The sequence below is a fragment of the Thalassophryne amazonica genome, chromosome 3, assembly GCF_902500255.1.
Source record: "Thalassophryne amazonica chromosome 3, fThaAma1.1, whole genome shotgun sequence".
NCBI lineage: Eukaryota > Metazoa > Chordata > Actinopteri > Batrachoidiformes > Batrachoididae > Thalassophryne > Thalassophryne amazonica.
In genome coordinates, this window is record NC_047105.1 from 7,555,407 (window position 1) to 7,570,056 (window position 14,650).

Sequence of the window (14,650 nt, forward strand, 5' to 3'; positions counted from 1 at the left end):
TGACAAACTCCAGATGGGTTGCCATGTGCCTTTTACTAAAGAGTGGCTTCCTTCTGGCCATGCTACCATAGAGGGCTGATTGGTGGATTGCTGCAGAGATGGTTGTCCTTCTGGAAGGTTCTCTTCTCTCCACAGAGGAATGAATTTGCAAAACTAAAAAAAGTTTTTTCACATTGCCATTATGGGGTATTGTGTGTAGAACTTAAATGAATTTCATCCATTTTGGAATAAGGTTGTAACATAAAATGTGAAAAAAGTGAATTGCTGTTTTTTTTATATATATATATATATATATATATACACGAGGTCTATCAGAAAAGTATCCTACCTTTTTATTTTTTTAAAAAACTATATGAATTTGAATGACGTGCGATTACACCAATCATGCTTGAACCCTCGTGCGCATGCATGAGTTTTTTCACGCATATCGGTGACGTCATTTCCCTGTGGGCAGGCCTTGAGTGAGATGTGGTTCAGCCCTCTCGGCTGAATTCCTTTGTTTCACACGCTGCTCGAGACGGCGCGCGTTGCTTTATCAAAATTTTTTCTGGACCTGTGAGGAATATCCGAGTGGACACTATTCGAGAAATTAAGCTGGTGTTCGGTGAAAAGTTTAACGGCTGATGAGAGATTATGGGGTGTTTCTGTCGCTGTAAGGACTTCCCACGGAGCGGGACGTCGCGCAGCGCTATCAGGCACCGTCGTCGGCCTGTTTCGACCTGAAAACATCCTAATTTAAGACTTAATTCACCCAGGACGCCGTGAGAGAACAGAGAAGATTCAGAAGAGGCCGGCATGAAGACTTTATGCGGACATTCCACTGTTTAAGGACATTTTTTAATGAAAGACGTGCGCGCAAATTTGCCGAGTCGTTTCCGTGACGACTCGACAAATCTGTGTGCGCCGCGACAGGAAAAACACCTCCGTGTTGAAAACCATTTGTAAAATTCAGGCGGCTTTTGATGGCTTTCAACAAGTGAGTGACTGAGAAATTGTTTAACAGCTTGGGCATGTTCCAACTTGCCCGTTAAGGTTTCCAACGGAGGTGTTTTTCCTGTCGCGACCCCCTGCGGTCGGGTCCGGCCCGACATGCGACTCTGCCCGCACGTTCTTTCATTACAAAATGTCCATTAACAATGGAATGTCCGAATAAACTCCTCATGCCGACTTCTTCTGAAAGTTCTCTGGTCTCTGATGACTGACTGGGCCAACAGAGCCTGAAATGTGGAAGTTTTCAACTTGATACAGCGAGACGCCGCCGCCTCGGAGCGCAGATCACCATCAGGCGCCGTGGGCCATCCTTAAAGCGACACTTACACACCAAAATCTCTCATCAGCCGTTAAAATTTTTACCGAAAACCAGCTGAATAGACTTCTGAGGCACATCTGAGTGGACACCATTCGAGAAATTCAGCTGGTTTTTCGGTGAAAATTTTAACGACTGATGAGAGATTTTGGATTGTTTCTATCGCTGTAAGGACTTCCCACGGAGCGGGACGTCGCGCAGCGCTCCGAGGCGACGTCATCATCCTGTTTCAAGCTGAAAACCTCCAAATTTAAGCCTCTGTTGACCCAGGATGTCGTGAGAGAACAGAACTTTCAGAAGAGCTTGGGATCAGCAGTTTATCCAGACATTCCGGAGATATATACACACACATAACCACCCTTGTGAAGGGTGGTATGCGTGTTCCTCAAGCTTGGGTCCTCTACCAGAGGCCTGGGAGTTTGAGGGTTCGGCACAGTATCTTAGCTGTTCCTAGAACTGCACTTGTCTGAACCTTTTCTAGCCATTGGTAGGTCTTCTTGATGTTAGCCACCTCCTCTGTCTGATGGTACATCCCACACAGTAAAATCATCAATGTAAAACTAACACTGTACATATGGTCCTACTCTGGCCAGAGTGGGATCATATGTTCACTGTCAGTCTTAATTTAACACTGGTGTTTTTACTGTGCATGGAGGGGCTTGGTCTTCCATGATATCTCCTCCTCCTGTTCCTTGTCTTCAGCTGCCTGAGGCATTCTTGAAGCAGCTGGTCTCGGGGGGCATCATGTATTCATGGATGCTCCTCGTCTCATCCTGGATTGTGTCTCTGACACACACTAATCCTCGCCCTCAAAAATTTCAGGACACTGGACTTTGGGGGGAAACCTTTGTGCATTGTGAGTTTTCTTGTCTGAGCATCAGTGACTTGTTATCTGATGATCTTATTCCTATCCTTGAGCTGGCTTCTTAGCACCTGTCTTACCTTCTCTATTTGACATTTGGTTGTGGCTGAACTTCTTGCATCATCATCATGGTTCCCATTGGCTTGTGGGATTCCCAGGTACTTGTAGCTGTCATGTATGTCTGCTAGCCATCCTTCTGGACACTCCATCCCCTCAGTCCAGATCACCTTGCCTCTCTTTGCCACCATTCGGCCACAGTTATCCAACCTGATGTCATCACTGTAGATCCTGGTGAGGTGGATCAGTGAGTCAATGTCTTGCTCACTCTTGGCTTACAGCTTGATGTAATCTATGTACAGGAGGTGGCTGATGGTTACATCACTCTAGAATCGATATCCATAGCTGCTCTGTGATGAGGGGGTCTATGCAGAACAGCAGTGGGGACAGTGCATCACCTTGGTATATTCCACACTTGATGGTGACTTGTGCGATTGCCTTCGAGTTGGCCTCCAGTGATGTCTTCCACAGTCCCATTGAGTGCCTGATGAAGGATGTCAGTGCATAGATACTGTAGATCGTATGCAAATAATGAATGTTTATGAGTTCAATGGAACGAATATTCGGTGAAAGCTGGAACAAACCATTCGCCTCGTTGAATGGTTTGTTCCAGCTTTCACCTCCTTGAAATATTTGTTCCATTGAAAGAATGTAAAATCATTCATTATTTGTTTTATATAACACTGCTGAGTTTAGGGATTTTCAACTTGAAGCACTCGAAGCAGCCACCCCTAAAAAGGCAGAGCATGTTGGGGGGAGACACTGGGTGCATTACTTTCTTTGTAGGTTACTTTACATGCTCTGTACACATTGGGGGGAAAAGGACACTGGCACTCAGAGCAGACAAAAACACAATATGGGCATAGAGCCCTTACAACTGAAATATCCGCCTCCAAAAGTCAGAATTCATCCATCATCGATGATCTCATAAATACCGCCATTGACATAATTTTAACTAATCAGAAAAAAATACCCGGATCGCTTGTAGAATGCTGTGATGTAGTGTGAGCACAGAAAGCTACACATGGCAAACAAATGCTGATGTAAATACCATAATTTCCAGACTATAAGCCACTACTTTTTTTTCACATGCTTTGAACACTGCGGCTTAAACAATGATGCGGCTAATTTATGGATTTTTACAGGCTTTCTCATAAGTTGAAATACGTCAATTGATGCTGTTCATCAGTTGCGGTCCTCATGCAGCGTAAATTCACACACACAATAAATATAAAGTCTTACTTGTTAGTTTTAGTGGATTCATCAACACGTCCTGCAGAAAATGACGTCTGAACACAGTTAAATCCTTGTTGTGGATGAAGAAAATTCCCTCTGGCACTTTGTGCTGCAGTTGCACCTCCCATTAGATAAGCCAGCGGAGCCTTTTCTCTCTCCCTCCCTGCCTTCCCCACTGTGTCTCTGTCTTTGTGCTACACATTAAAAACGTCTCAGTGCCTTAACATCTCATTTCCCACAGACACCAGGTGATCCTGGCTGCACGAGGGCATTATCTCATGATGCACAAAGACAAAAAAAAGTAAAAATTACCAGTACTCACTTCTGCGTGTAGCGCGGATCAGACGCAGCGAGACACCATGCATGCACTGGATGACGTGCGATCAGAAAAACAGCATTTACAGTACATATTTAATTAGAAGTTAAAAAATCTTTCAGTCGAACAGAGGTCTCAAACTTGTTCCAGGTGATGTCAGTGATTAACATCACTTTGAGTAAAAACACCTGGTGCAGTGGGTGGATGCAAAGAAAACCTGCACCCTCTCAGCCCGTTCTGGAACGAGTTTGAGACCTCTAGCATCTTTGCCCCTTCTGTACTGCAGAGCAACACTGGTGGAGTGTTGAACCTCTGTGCCTATGTGACATCACACATCGGCTGTTATAGCAGCCGGCGTGGCCGCCTGCTGGTGACTTTAGAGCCGCCACACAAAAATGCTCTTAACTTTAACATAAGTGATCACACATCCCTACAACTTTTCATATGGGCTCTCAGTATCATAATCGACCAACCCAATCTTAAATTATCAGTGGGTTTTCTTTTCCTTTAACCTTTTGTCTGACTCCCACATATATACATTACCGTGTGATTGAATACAAGCAGTTTGATGTTATGCACTTCACTTGGATATCCTTTTTTAAAATGACAACGCCAGGATAACACTCAGTTTGACAAAAGTTTAACTGGTGATATTTCTGCATTACATCCGTATTATTGGCTAAATTATGCCTCATAGACAGTAAAACACTTCAGAAATTTTAGTTGTAAACATTTCATCATCCAGCATTACATATTAAATGTAAGTATTTATTGACAATATTTTAAATACATTTGTTATATTGCATTCAGTAAATATTTAAAACTGGCAGTGACTGATAATGCTGTGCATGCTCTGTGGTTTGTTGAAATAGTCTGCAGAAAATTGTATGTGCATCCTGCACAACCTGACCTTCCAGCTGGAGGCAGAGGCTCCTGCTCTGTTCAGCAGGATCATGGCCTTAGCCAAACCTGAGCACAGGACCCTTGGCGACACGGGCCCCATCAACTGCTTCAGTGCCCAGAGCAAAGATCTAGACCGCGAGGTAAGACTGTAGCTTGCATAGAACACATGGGTTCCTTCTAACTGAAATAAATATAGTGTCAGAAATGTGTGTGTGTATGTATGTATGTGTATATATATAGTGTTCAAAATAATAGCAGTGCATTTAAAAAAATGAGTTAAGCTGTAACATCTTTTATTTCAATGCACCCAAATGCATTGGGAACACTGCACGTTGTTTTCCAAATCAAACATGATGAAAAATGTATCAAATTTGTTATTACTATACAGAAAATGAAGAAAAAAAATTTTTAGGCTTTTAAAAAAAATAGCCGTCTGCATTTTTCTTTATAAACCTAAATATTTACTGTATAAACTGAAAAAAAATCTTGAAGATTTAACTTCCCTGTGAATCACTGAGCTAATATTTAGTTGTGTAACTGCTGTCTGCTTCACATCTGTGCTGCATGGAGTCGACCAGCCCAGGATGATTTGACTATATTCCAAAATTCTTCTGCATTTCTTGGTTTGGCCTCAGAAGCAGCATTTTTTTTGTCACCCCACATGTTTTCTATTGGATTAAGGTCCTGGAATTGGGATGGCCACTCCATAACATTAATCTTACTGGTTTGTAACCAGGCTGCTGCTCACTTGCTGGTGTGTTTGGCGTCACTGTCTTGTTGAAACACCCATTTCGATGATATTTCCTCTCCGGCATGAGGCAACATGACCTCTTCAAGTATTTTTGATGTCGTCAAATTCATCCATTGTAAGTAAACCTGACACCACAGCATGAGAAACATCCCCATATCATGATGCTTGCTCCATCATGCTTCACCGTCTTCATAGTGTACTGTGGCTTGAATTCAGATTTTGGGGGTTGTCTGACAAACTGTCTGTGGGCCCTCGACCCAAAAAGAACAAACATTCTTTCATCAGTCCACAGAATGTTGCGACATTTCTCTTTAGGCCAGTCAGTGTGTTGTTTGGTAAATTGTAACCTCTTTGTGGAAGCTTCTTGCCCATAGCTTGGCTTCAGATAGGCGTCTTCTAGTTGTTACAGTACTCAGAGGTAACTTTAGACCTTCGCTCTTCACTCTGGAGCTGATCATTGGCTGAGTCTTTGACATTCTGGCGATTCTTCGATCCATTTTAATGGTGGTTTTCTGTTTTCTTCCACGTCTTTCTGGTTTTGTTTGCCATTTCAAAGCATTTGAGATCATTTTAGCTGATTGTTTTCTGCACTTCTTTATATGTTGGGGTGAATTTGATGGTCTCAAGGTTAAGCAGTGGGCTTGAGACCATAAGATCCTCTGTTCAAACCCTCGTATGGCCGGAAAATTCCTAAGGGCCCTTGGGCAAGGTCCTTAACCCCCAAGATTCTCACGGTGTGTGCTGAGCTCCTTGCATGGCAACACTGACATCGGTGTGTGTGAATGGGTGAATGTGAGGCATTACTTTAAAGTGCTTTGCCTTTCTGATACAGATGGAAAAGTGCTTTATAAATGCAGTGGATTTTCCCCTCTATGATCAACTTTTAAATCAAAGCAGGCTGTTCTTCTGAACAATGTCTGGAACAACCCATTTTGCATTCAGAGAGAAATGCACGACAACCAACATGTTCAACACTTGCTGCCTTCATCCTTAAATAAGGGCACCTGTAAGGGTGTAATAAGGGTCACAGAAAGAAAAATGCAGAAAACAGCCTAATATTCATTTGTCATCACTTTCTGTAAAGTAATTCAATTTCAATTCAATTTTTTTTTTTTATATAGCGCCAAATCACAACAAACAGCTGCCCCAAGGCGCTCCACATTGCAAGGCAAGGCCATACAACAACCATGTAAAACCCCAACGGTCAAAACGACCCCCTGTGAGCAAGCACTTGGCTACAGTGGGAAGGAAAAACTCCCTTTTAACAGGAAGAAACCTCCAGCAGAACCAGGCTCAGGGAGGGGCAGTCTTCTGCTGGGACTGGTTGGGACTGAGGGAGAGAACCAGGAAAAAAACATGCTGTGGAGGGGAGCAGAGATCGATCACCAGTGATTAAATGCAGAGTGGTGCATACAGAGCAAAAAGAGAAAGAAACAGTGCATCATAGGAACCCCCCAGCAGTCCACGTCCACAGCAGCACAACTAAGGGATGGTTCAGGGTCACCTGATCCAGCCCTAACTATAAGCTTTAGCAAAAAGGAAAGTTTTAAGCCTAATCTTAAAAGTAGAGAGGGTGTCTGTCTCCCTGATCTGAATTGGGAGCTGGTTCCACAGGAGAGGAACACATTTGGTCTTTTTTTTTTTTCTTCCTATTTTGATTTAGAATAGAATGTGCAATGTTCCCAGTGCATTTGTGTGTATGGAAATAAAAGCTATAAGGATTTTGAGTCTCTCTGTCTCTCTCTGTCTGTCTCTCTCTCTGTCTGTCTCTCTCTCTCTCTGGACTCAAGTAAAAGGTGCATGAGGCCAACTTTAATCAGACACATAACTCTGTAACTACTTCAGAATCATCATGAATGCTTTGCTGGCTTCTGACTTGTTTTTGTGGAGTTGCTCAGTTTGTGACATGTTCATGTTTCCATCCCTTGTCTGAAGAGCACTTGCTGTAAAAGTGATGATTTAAAAAGAAAATAGCATTAATATATTTATATTTAGTTTGTTCAATTACTCTTCGGCTATGAAGCTGTGTATAAAATGGATGTAATTCCTAGATGATTAATGCAATGTTTCTACAATAATCATTGCATTAATGCTGCAATTTTGCACTTCTTGATTCTTTCATATCAACTTCATTGTGGTGGTGTGCAGAGGAAAAATGACAACTATTGTGTACAATGTGGGCATTTAAAAGACTGCATCATTAGAAAGTTGTGGTGCGCTGTGTGTTGCTTTGCAAAGAGTATATGGTTTGGCCCAGACTGTACACTTGGTAATACCACTCTTTTGTGTGTCTTAGTATTCTGTTCTTACAACTGACTGTGTAAGACTCTGATAAAAGGGAGGGATATGCTTTCCAAACTTAATACCCATTACTATATTGGATGATGTTGAAATTGAGGATGGTCCAGTGGTTGTTCCAGTAATAGCAAAGATTTTGTGTCTGCTACCTACAACACGCGTGGAATGTCTTAAACCTGAACCTACTTCTAGGCATCTTATATATGCTACTCTGGAACCACCCCTAAACCCAAACAGTTCAACTGTCAACCCCACTGAGGTCCTTAGTCTGGGTCTCATTAACATCAATCAATCAATCAATCAATTTTTTTTATATAGCGCCAAATCACAACAAACAGTTGCCCCAAGGCGCTTTATATTGTAAGGCAAGGCCATACAATAATTATGTAAAACCCCAACGGTCAAAACGACCCCCTGTGAGCAAGCACTTGGCTACAGTGGGAAGGAAAAACTCCCTTTTAACAGGAAGAAACCTCCAGCAGAACCAGGCTCAGGGAGGGTCAGTCTTCTGCTGGGACTGGTTGGGGCTGAGGGAGAGAACCAGGAAAAAGACATGCTGTGGAGGGGAGCAGAGATCGATCACTAATGATTAAATGCAGAGTGGTGCATACAGAGCAAAAAGAGAAAGAAACAGTGCATCATGGGAACCCCCCAGCAGTCTACGTCTATAGCAGCATAACTAAGGGATGGTTCAGGGTCACCTGATCCAGCCCTAACTATAAGCTTTAGCAAAAAGGAAAGTTTTAAGCCTAATCTTAAAAGTAGAGAGGGTGTCTGTCTCCCTGATCTGAATTGGGAGCTGGTTCCACAGGAGAGGAGCCTGAAAGCTGAAGGCTCTGCCTCCCATTCTACTCTTACAAACCCTAGGAACTACAAGTAAGCCTGCAGTCTGAGAGCGAAGCGCTCTATTGGGGTGATATGGTACTACGAGGTCCCTAAGATAAGATGGGACCTGATTATTCAAAACCTTATAAGTAAGAAGAAGAATTTTAAATTCTATTCTAGAATTAACAGGAAGCCAATGAAGAGAGGCCAATATGGGTGAGATATGCTCTCTCCTTCTAGTCCCCGTCAGTACTCTAGCTGCAGCATTTTGAATTAACTGAAGGCTTTTTAGGGAACTTTTAGGACAACCTGATAATAATGAATTACAGTAGTCCAGCCTAGAGGAAATAAATGCATGAATTAGTTTTTCAGCATCACTCTGAGACAAGACCTTTCTGATTTTAGAGATATTGCGTAAATGCAAAAAAGCAGTCCTACATATTTTTTTAATATGCGCTTTGAATGACATATCCTGATCAAAAATGACTCCAAGATTTCTCACAGTATTACTAGAGGTCAGGGTAATGCCATCCAGAGTAAGGATCTGGTTAGACACCATGTTTCTAAGATTTGTGGGGCCAAGTACAATAACTTCAGTTTTATCTGAGTTTAAAAGCAGGAAATTAGAGGTCATCCATGTCTTTATGTTTGTAAGACAATCCTGCAGTTTAGCTAATTGGTGTGTGTCCTCTGGCTTCATGGATAGATAAAGCTGGGTATCATCTGCGTAACAATGAAAATTTAAGCAATACCGTCTAATAATACTGCCTAAGGGAAGCATGTATAAAGTGAATAAAATTGGTCCTAGCACAGAACCTTGTGGAACTCCATAATTAACTTTAGTCTGTGAAGAAGATTCCCCATTTACATGAACAAATTGTAATCTATTAGACAAATATGATTCAAACCACCGCAGCGCAGTGCCTTTAATACCTATGGCATGCTCTAATCTCTGTAATAAAATTTAAATAATGGTAGGGCTTCCTTGAGCAGCCTGGTAGGAATGGGGTCTAGACATGTTGATGGTTTGGATGAAGTAACTAATGAAAATAACTCAGACAGAACAATCTGAGAGAAAGAGTCTAACCAAATACCGGCATCACTGAAAGCAGCCAAAGATAACGATACGTCTTTGGGATGGTTATGAGTAATTTTTTTCTCTAATAGTTAAAATTTTGTTAGCAAAGAAAGTCATGAAGTCATTACTAGTTAAAGTTAATGGAATACTCAGCTCAATAGAGCTCTGACTCTTTGTCAGCCTGGCTACAGTGCTGAAAAGAAACCTGGGGTTGTTCTTATTTTCTTCAATTAGTGATGAGTAGAAAGATGTCCTAGCTTTACGGAGGGCTTTTTTATAGAGCAACAGACTCTTTTTCCAGGCTAAATGAAGATCTTCTAAATTAGTGAGACGCCATTTCCTCTCCAACTTACGGGTTATCTGCTTTAAGCTGCGAGTTTGTGAGTTATACCACGGAGTCAGGCACTTCTGATTTAAAGCTCTCTTTTTCAGAGGAGCTACAGCATCCAAAGTTGTCTTCAATGAGGATGTAAAACTATTGACGAGATACTCTATCTCACTTACAGAGTTTAGGTAGCTACTCTGCACTGTGTTGGTATATGGCATTAGAGAACATAAAGAAGGAATCATATCCTTAAACCTAGTTACAGCACTTTCTGAAAGACTTCTAGTGTAATGAAACTTATTCCCCACTGCTGGGTAGTCCATCAGAGTAAATGTTATTAAGAAATGATCAGACAGAAGGGAGTTTTCAGGGAATACTGTTAAGTCTTCTATTTCCATACCATAAGTCAGAACAAGATCTAAGATATGATTAAAGTGGTGGGTGGACTCATTTACATTTTGAGCAAAGCCAATAGAGTCTAATAATAGATTAAATGCAGTGTTGAGGCTGTCATTCTCAGCATCTGTGTGGATGTTAAAATCACCCACTATAATTATCTTATCTGAGCTAAGCACTAAGTCAGACAAAAGGTCTGAAAATTCACAGAGAAACTCACAGTAACGACCAGGTGGACGATAGATAATAACAAATAAAACTGGTTTTTGGGACTTCCAATTTGGATGGACAAGACTAAGAGTCAAGCTTTCAAATGAATTAAAGCTCTGTCTGGGTTTTTGATTAATTAATAAGCTGGAATGGAAGATTGCTGCTAATCCTCCGCCTCGGCCCGTGCTACGAGCGTTCTGACAGTTAGTGTGACTCGGGGGTGTTGACTCATTTAAACTAACATATTCATCCTGCTGTAACCAGGTTTCTGTAAGGCAGAATAAATCAATATGTTGATCAATTATTATATCATTTACCAACAGGGACTTAGAAGAGAGAGACCTAATGTTTAATAGACCACATTTAACTGTTTTAGTCTGTGGTGCAGTTGAAGGTGCTATATTATTTTTTCTTTTTGAATTTTTATGCTTAAATAGATTTTTACTGGTTATTGGTGGTCTGGGAGCAGGCACCGTCTCTACGGGGATGGGGTAATGAGGGGATGGCAGGGGGAGAGAAGCTGCAGAGAGGTGTGTAAGACTACAACTCTGCTTCCTGGTCCCAACCCTGGATAGTCACGGTTTGGAGGATTTAAGAAAATTGGCAAGATTTCTAGAAATGAGAGCTGCTCCATCCAAAGTGGGATGGATGCCGTCTCTCCTAACAAGACCAGGTTTTCCCCAGAAGCTTTGCCAATTATCTATGAAGCCCACCTCATTTTTTGGACACCACTCAGACAGCCAGCAATTCAAAGAGAACATGCGGCTAAACATGTCACTCCCGGTCCGATTGGGGAGGGGCCCAGAGAAAACTACAGAGTTCGACATTGTTTTTGCAAAGTTACACACCGATTCAATGTTAATTTTAGTGACCTCCAATTGGCGTAACCGGGTGTCATTACTGCCGACGTGAATTACAATCTTACCAAATTTATGCTTAGCCTTAGCCAGCAGTTTCAAATTTCCTTCAGTGTTGCTTGCTCTGGCCCCCGGAAGACAATTGACTATGGTTGCTGGTGTCGCTAACTTCACAATTCTCAAAACAGAGTCGCCAATAACCAGAGTTTGATCCTCGGCGGGTGTGTCGCCGAGTGGGGAAAAACGGTTAGAAATGTGAACGGGTTGGCGGTCTACACGGGGCTTCTGTTTAGAACTACGCTTCCTCCTCACAGTCACCCAGTCGGCCTGCTTTCCCGGCTGCTCAGGATCTGCCAAAGGGGAACTAACGGCGGCTAAGCTACCTTGGTCTGCACCGACTACAGGGGCCTGGCTAGCTGTAGAATCTTCCACGGTGCGGAGCCGAGTCTCCATTTCGCCCAGCCTGGCCTCCAAAGCTACGAATAAGCTACACTTATTACAAGTACCATTACTGCTAAAGGAGGCCGAGGAATAACTAAACATTTCACACCCAGAGCAGAAAAGTGCGGGAGAGACAGGAGAAGCCGCCATGCTAAATCGGCTAAGAGCTAGTAGCTGCGCTAAGCTAGCGGATTCCTAAAAACACGCAAAGTGAATAATGTGTAAATAATTTAGAGGTGATTCAGCAGAGGGAGTGCTTTAGTTAAGGCACGTGAAGATTACACTGGGGAAACAAATCGTTATCTAGATAACTAGATCAATCTAACTGCGCAGATTAAACAGCTAACAGATACAGCAAAACACCGCTGTGCTCCGGAACAGGAAGTGATACAATACCGCAGTGAGAGCCAACCACCAGTAGTGGCCTACTGGTGGTTGGCATAAGATCACTGTCCTCAAAATCATTGTTGATCAGTGATCTAATTATTGATCATCACTTAGATATGATTGGGCTATGTGAAACCTGGCTTAAACCTACAGCTGTCCTCCCCTTAAATGAGGCCTGCCCACTAGCATATACATTTAGTCATGTCCCTCGTGATGCGAAGCAAGGCGGGGTGTTGCTCTTATTTATAAATCTAGGTTTAGCTTATTAGCTGTTGGGGGTTACAAATATCACTCGTTTGAGCATCTGATTCTACGCTCTGCTCAGGATATTACACATTGCCAAGGTCAGAAGAATAAAAATCAGTCATATTACTTTGTCACTGTATATAGGCCTCCTGGCCCATATCTGAATTCTTAGATGAATTTGGTGTGTTCATCTCTAACTTGTCAACTAGTGTAGATAACATTCTGATCATTGGTAACTTTAATATTCATATAAATAAACCTTCTGATCCCCTCTGCAAATCATTTATGGAAATTGTGGATGCATTAGGATTTCGGCAATGCATTCGGGATTTGACGCACATTAGTGGAAATACCCTGGATCTTGTTCTTGCACGTGGTATTGCTGTCACGAATATTGACATTATGCCTCTTACATCAGTGGTGTCTGATCACTCACTTAAGTTTACAGTTTCGCTGCCGTGTTTAGTGGAACAACCTTATTTATCACTGCAGCGATGCATGAACTCCTCAACTAAGACTGAACTAGAAGCTAGACTGCCTGATGTCTTAGCCTCACTTTTGACAAATACCCAGTCAGTAGACAGACTTGTGGATAGTTTAAACTCCGTGTTCAAAACGACACTCGACATGATTGCACCACCTGTGTTAAAACCGCGCTTCCCCAAATCACAGTCACCTTGGTTCAGTGATTATCTGCGTGACCTCAAGCATAAAGCAGATGGTCTAGAACGGAAATGCCGTCATTCAAAATTAGAAGTATTTCACCTTGCGTGGCGTGATGCTATCTTAGACTGTAAGCATGCATTATTGGCTACAAAGCGAACCTACTACTCTGATTTGATCAACAAAAACAAGCATAACTCAAAGTTCTTGTTCGACACGGTGGCAACACTTATGCATGGACAACCACCTGTAATTCGCTCTCCTTTTACAGCACAAGATTTCCTGGATTACTTTGGGAAGAAAATAGAAGACATCAGGTTAAACTTATCCCAGCATGCCTTAATCCAGCCACTACAGCCTGCTATTGATGTGGGCACCACTACTGAGGTATTACCTAGATTTACAGAATTTGATAGTATCTCACTAGGCATGCTGACAAAACTCGTAATGTCAACAAAAAGCACAACCTGTTTACTTGATCCTATACCAACAAAACTGTTTAAGGACCTGTGGCCCACTCTTGGGCCGACTGTGCTGGAAATGATTAATCTTTCTTTAACTTCTGGATCTATACCTAAATGTTTCAAGTCTGCAGTGATTAAACCATTACTTAAGAAACCTAATCTTGACCCTAGTGTATTGAAAAACTATCGGCCGATATCAAATCTATCATTTTTCTCTAAAATTCTGGAAAAAGTGGTTTCACGGCAGCTCATAGACAATCTTACTGAGAATAATCTCTTTGAGCCACTGCAGTCTGCTTTTAGAAAATATCATTCCACAGAGATGGCTCTCACTAAAGTGGTGAATGATCTTCTGCTTACAATGGATTCAGACACCACTACGGTTCTGTTGCTGTTAGATCTCAGTGCTGCATTTGATACAGTGGATCATCATATTCTACTTGATAGGCTGGAAAATCATTTTGGGATTACTGGGAGTGCCCTTGCATGGCTGACATCATATTTGACCAGTCGTTCTCACTGTGTTTTGTACAGTAACACTACCTCTAACCTTAGTGACATGAAATTTGGGGTTCCACAGGGGTCTGTCTTAGGCCCCCTGCTTTTCTCCCTTTATATAGCACCCCTTGGGCACATATTGCGGCCTTTAGGGATTACCTTACACTGCTATGCAGATGATACTCAGTTATACATGCCGATAACTGCTGGTAATCTTGTTCACATAAAATCCTTAGAAGATTGCCTTGCAGCAGTGAGAAGTTGGATGTCTAGAAACTTCCTACTTTTAAACTCTAAGACTGAAATGATGGTTCTTGGTCCGGTGAGACATTGGCATCACTTTGACCAGTTAACGCTCAGCCTCGGCTTGTGTGTCATACATCACACTGACAAAGTGAGGAACCTTGGGGTAATTTTTGATCTTTCGTTGTCCTTTGGCCTCCACATTAGAAATATTGCTAGGACTGCTTTCTTCCACCTGCGAAATGTAGCGAAGATTCGTCCCATCCTGTCTATGGCTGATGCTGAGAC

General features: G+C 42.2%; 1 protein-coding gene across 2 annotated transcripts in view; it reads left to right on the forward strand.

Moving 5' to 3' along the window:
- The window catches only part of pkp1b (plakophilin 1b), a 47,818-nt gene that overhangs the window by 24,931 nt on the left and 8,237 nt on the right, over positions 1 to 14,650 (forward strand). For both annotated transcript variants that reach the window (XM_034165505.1, XM_034165514.1), the window contains exon 8: positions 4,650 to 4,820. In XM_034165505.1, coding sequence (XP_034021396.1) covers positions 4,650 to 4,820 — 171 coding nt within the window. The remainder of the gene's footprint in view (positions 1 to 4,649; positions 4,821 to 14,650) is intronic.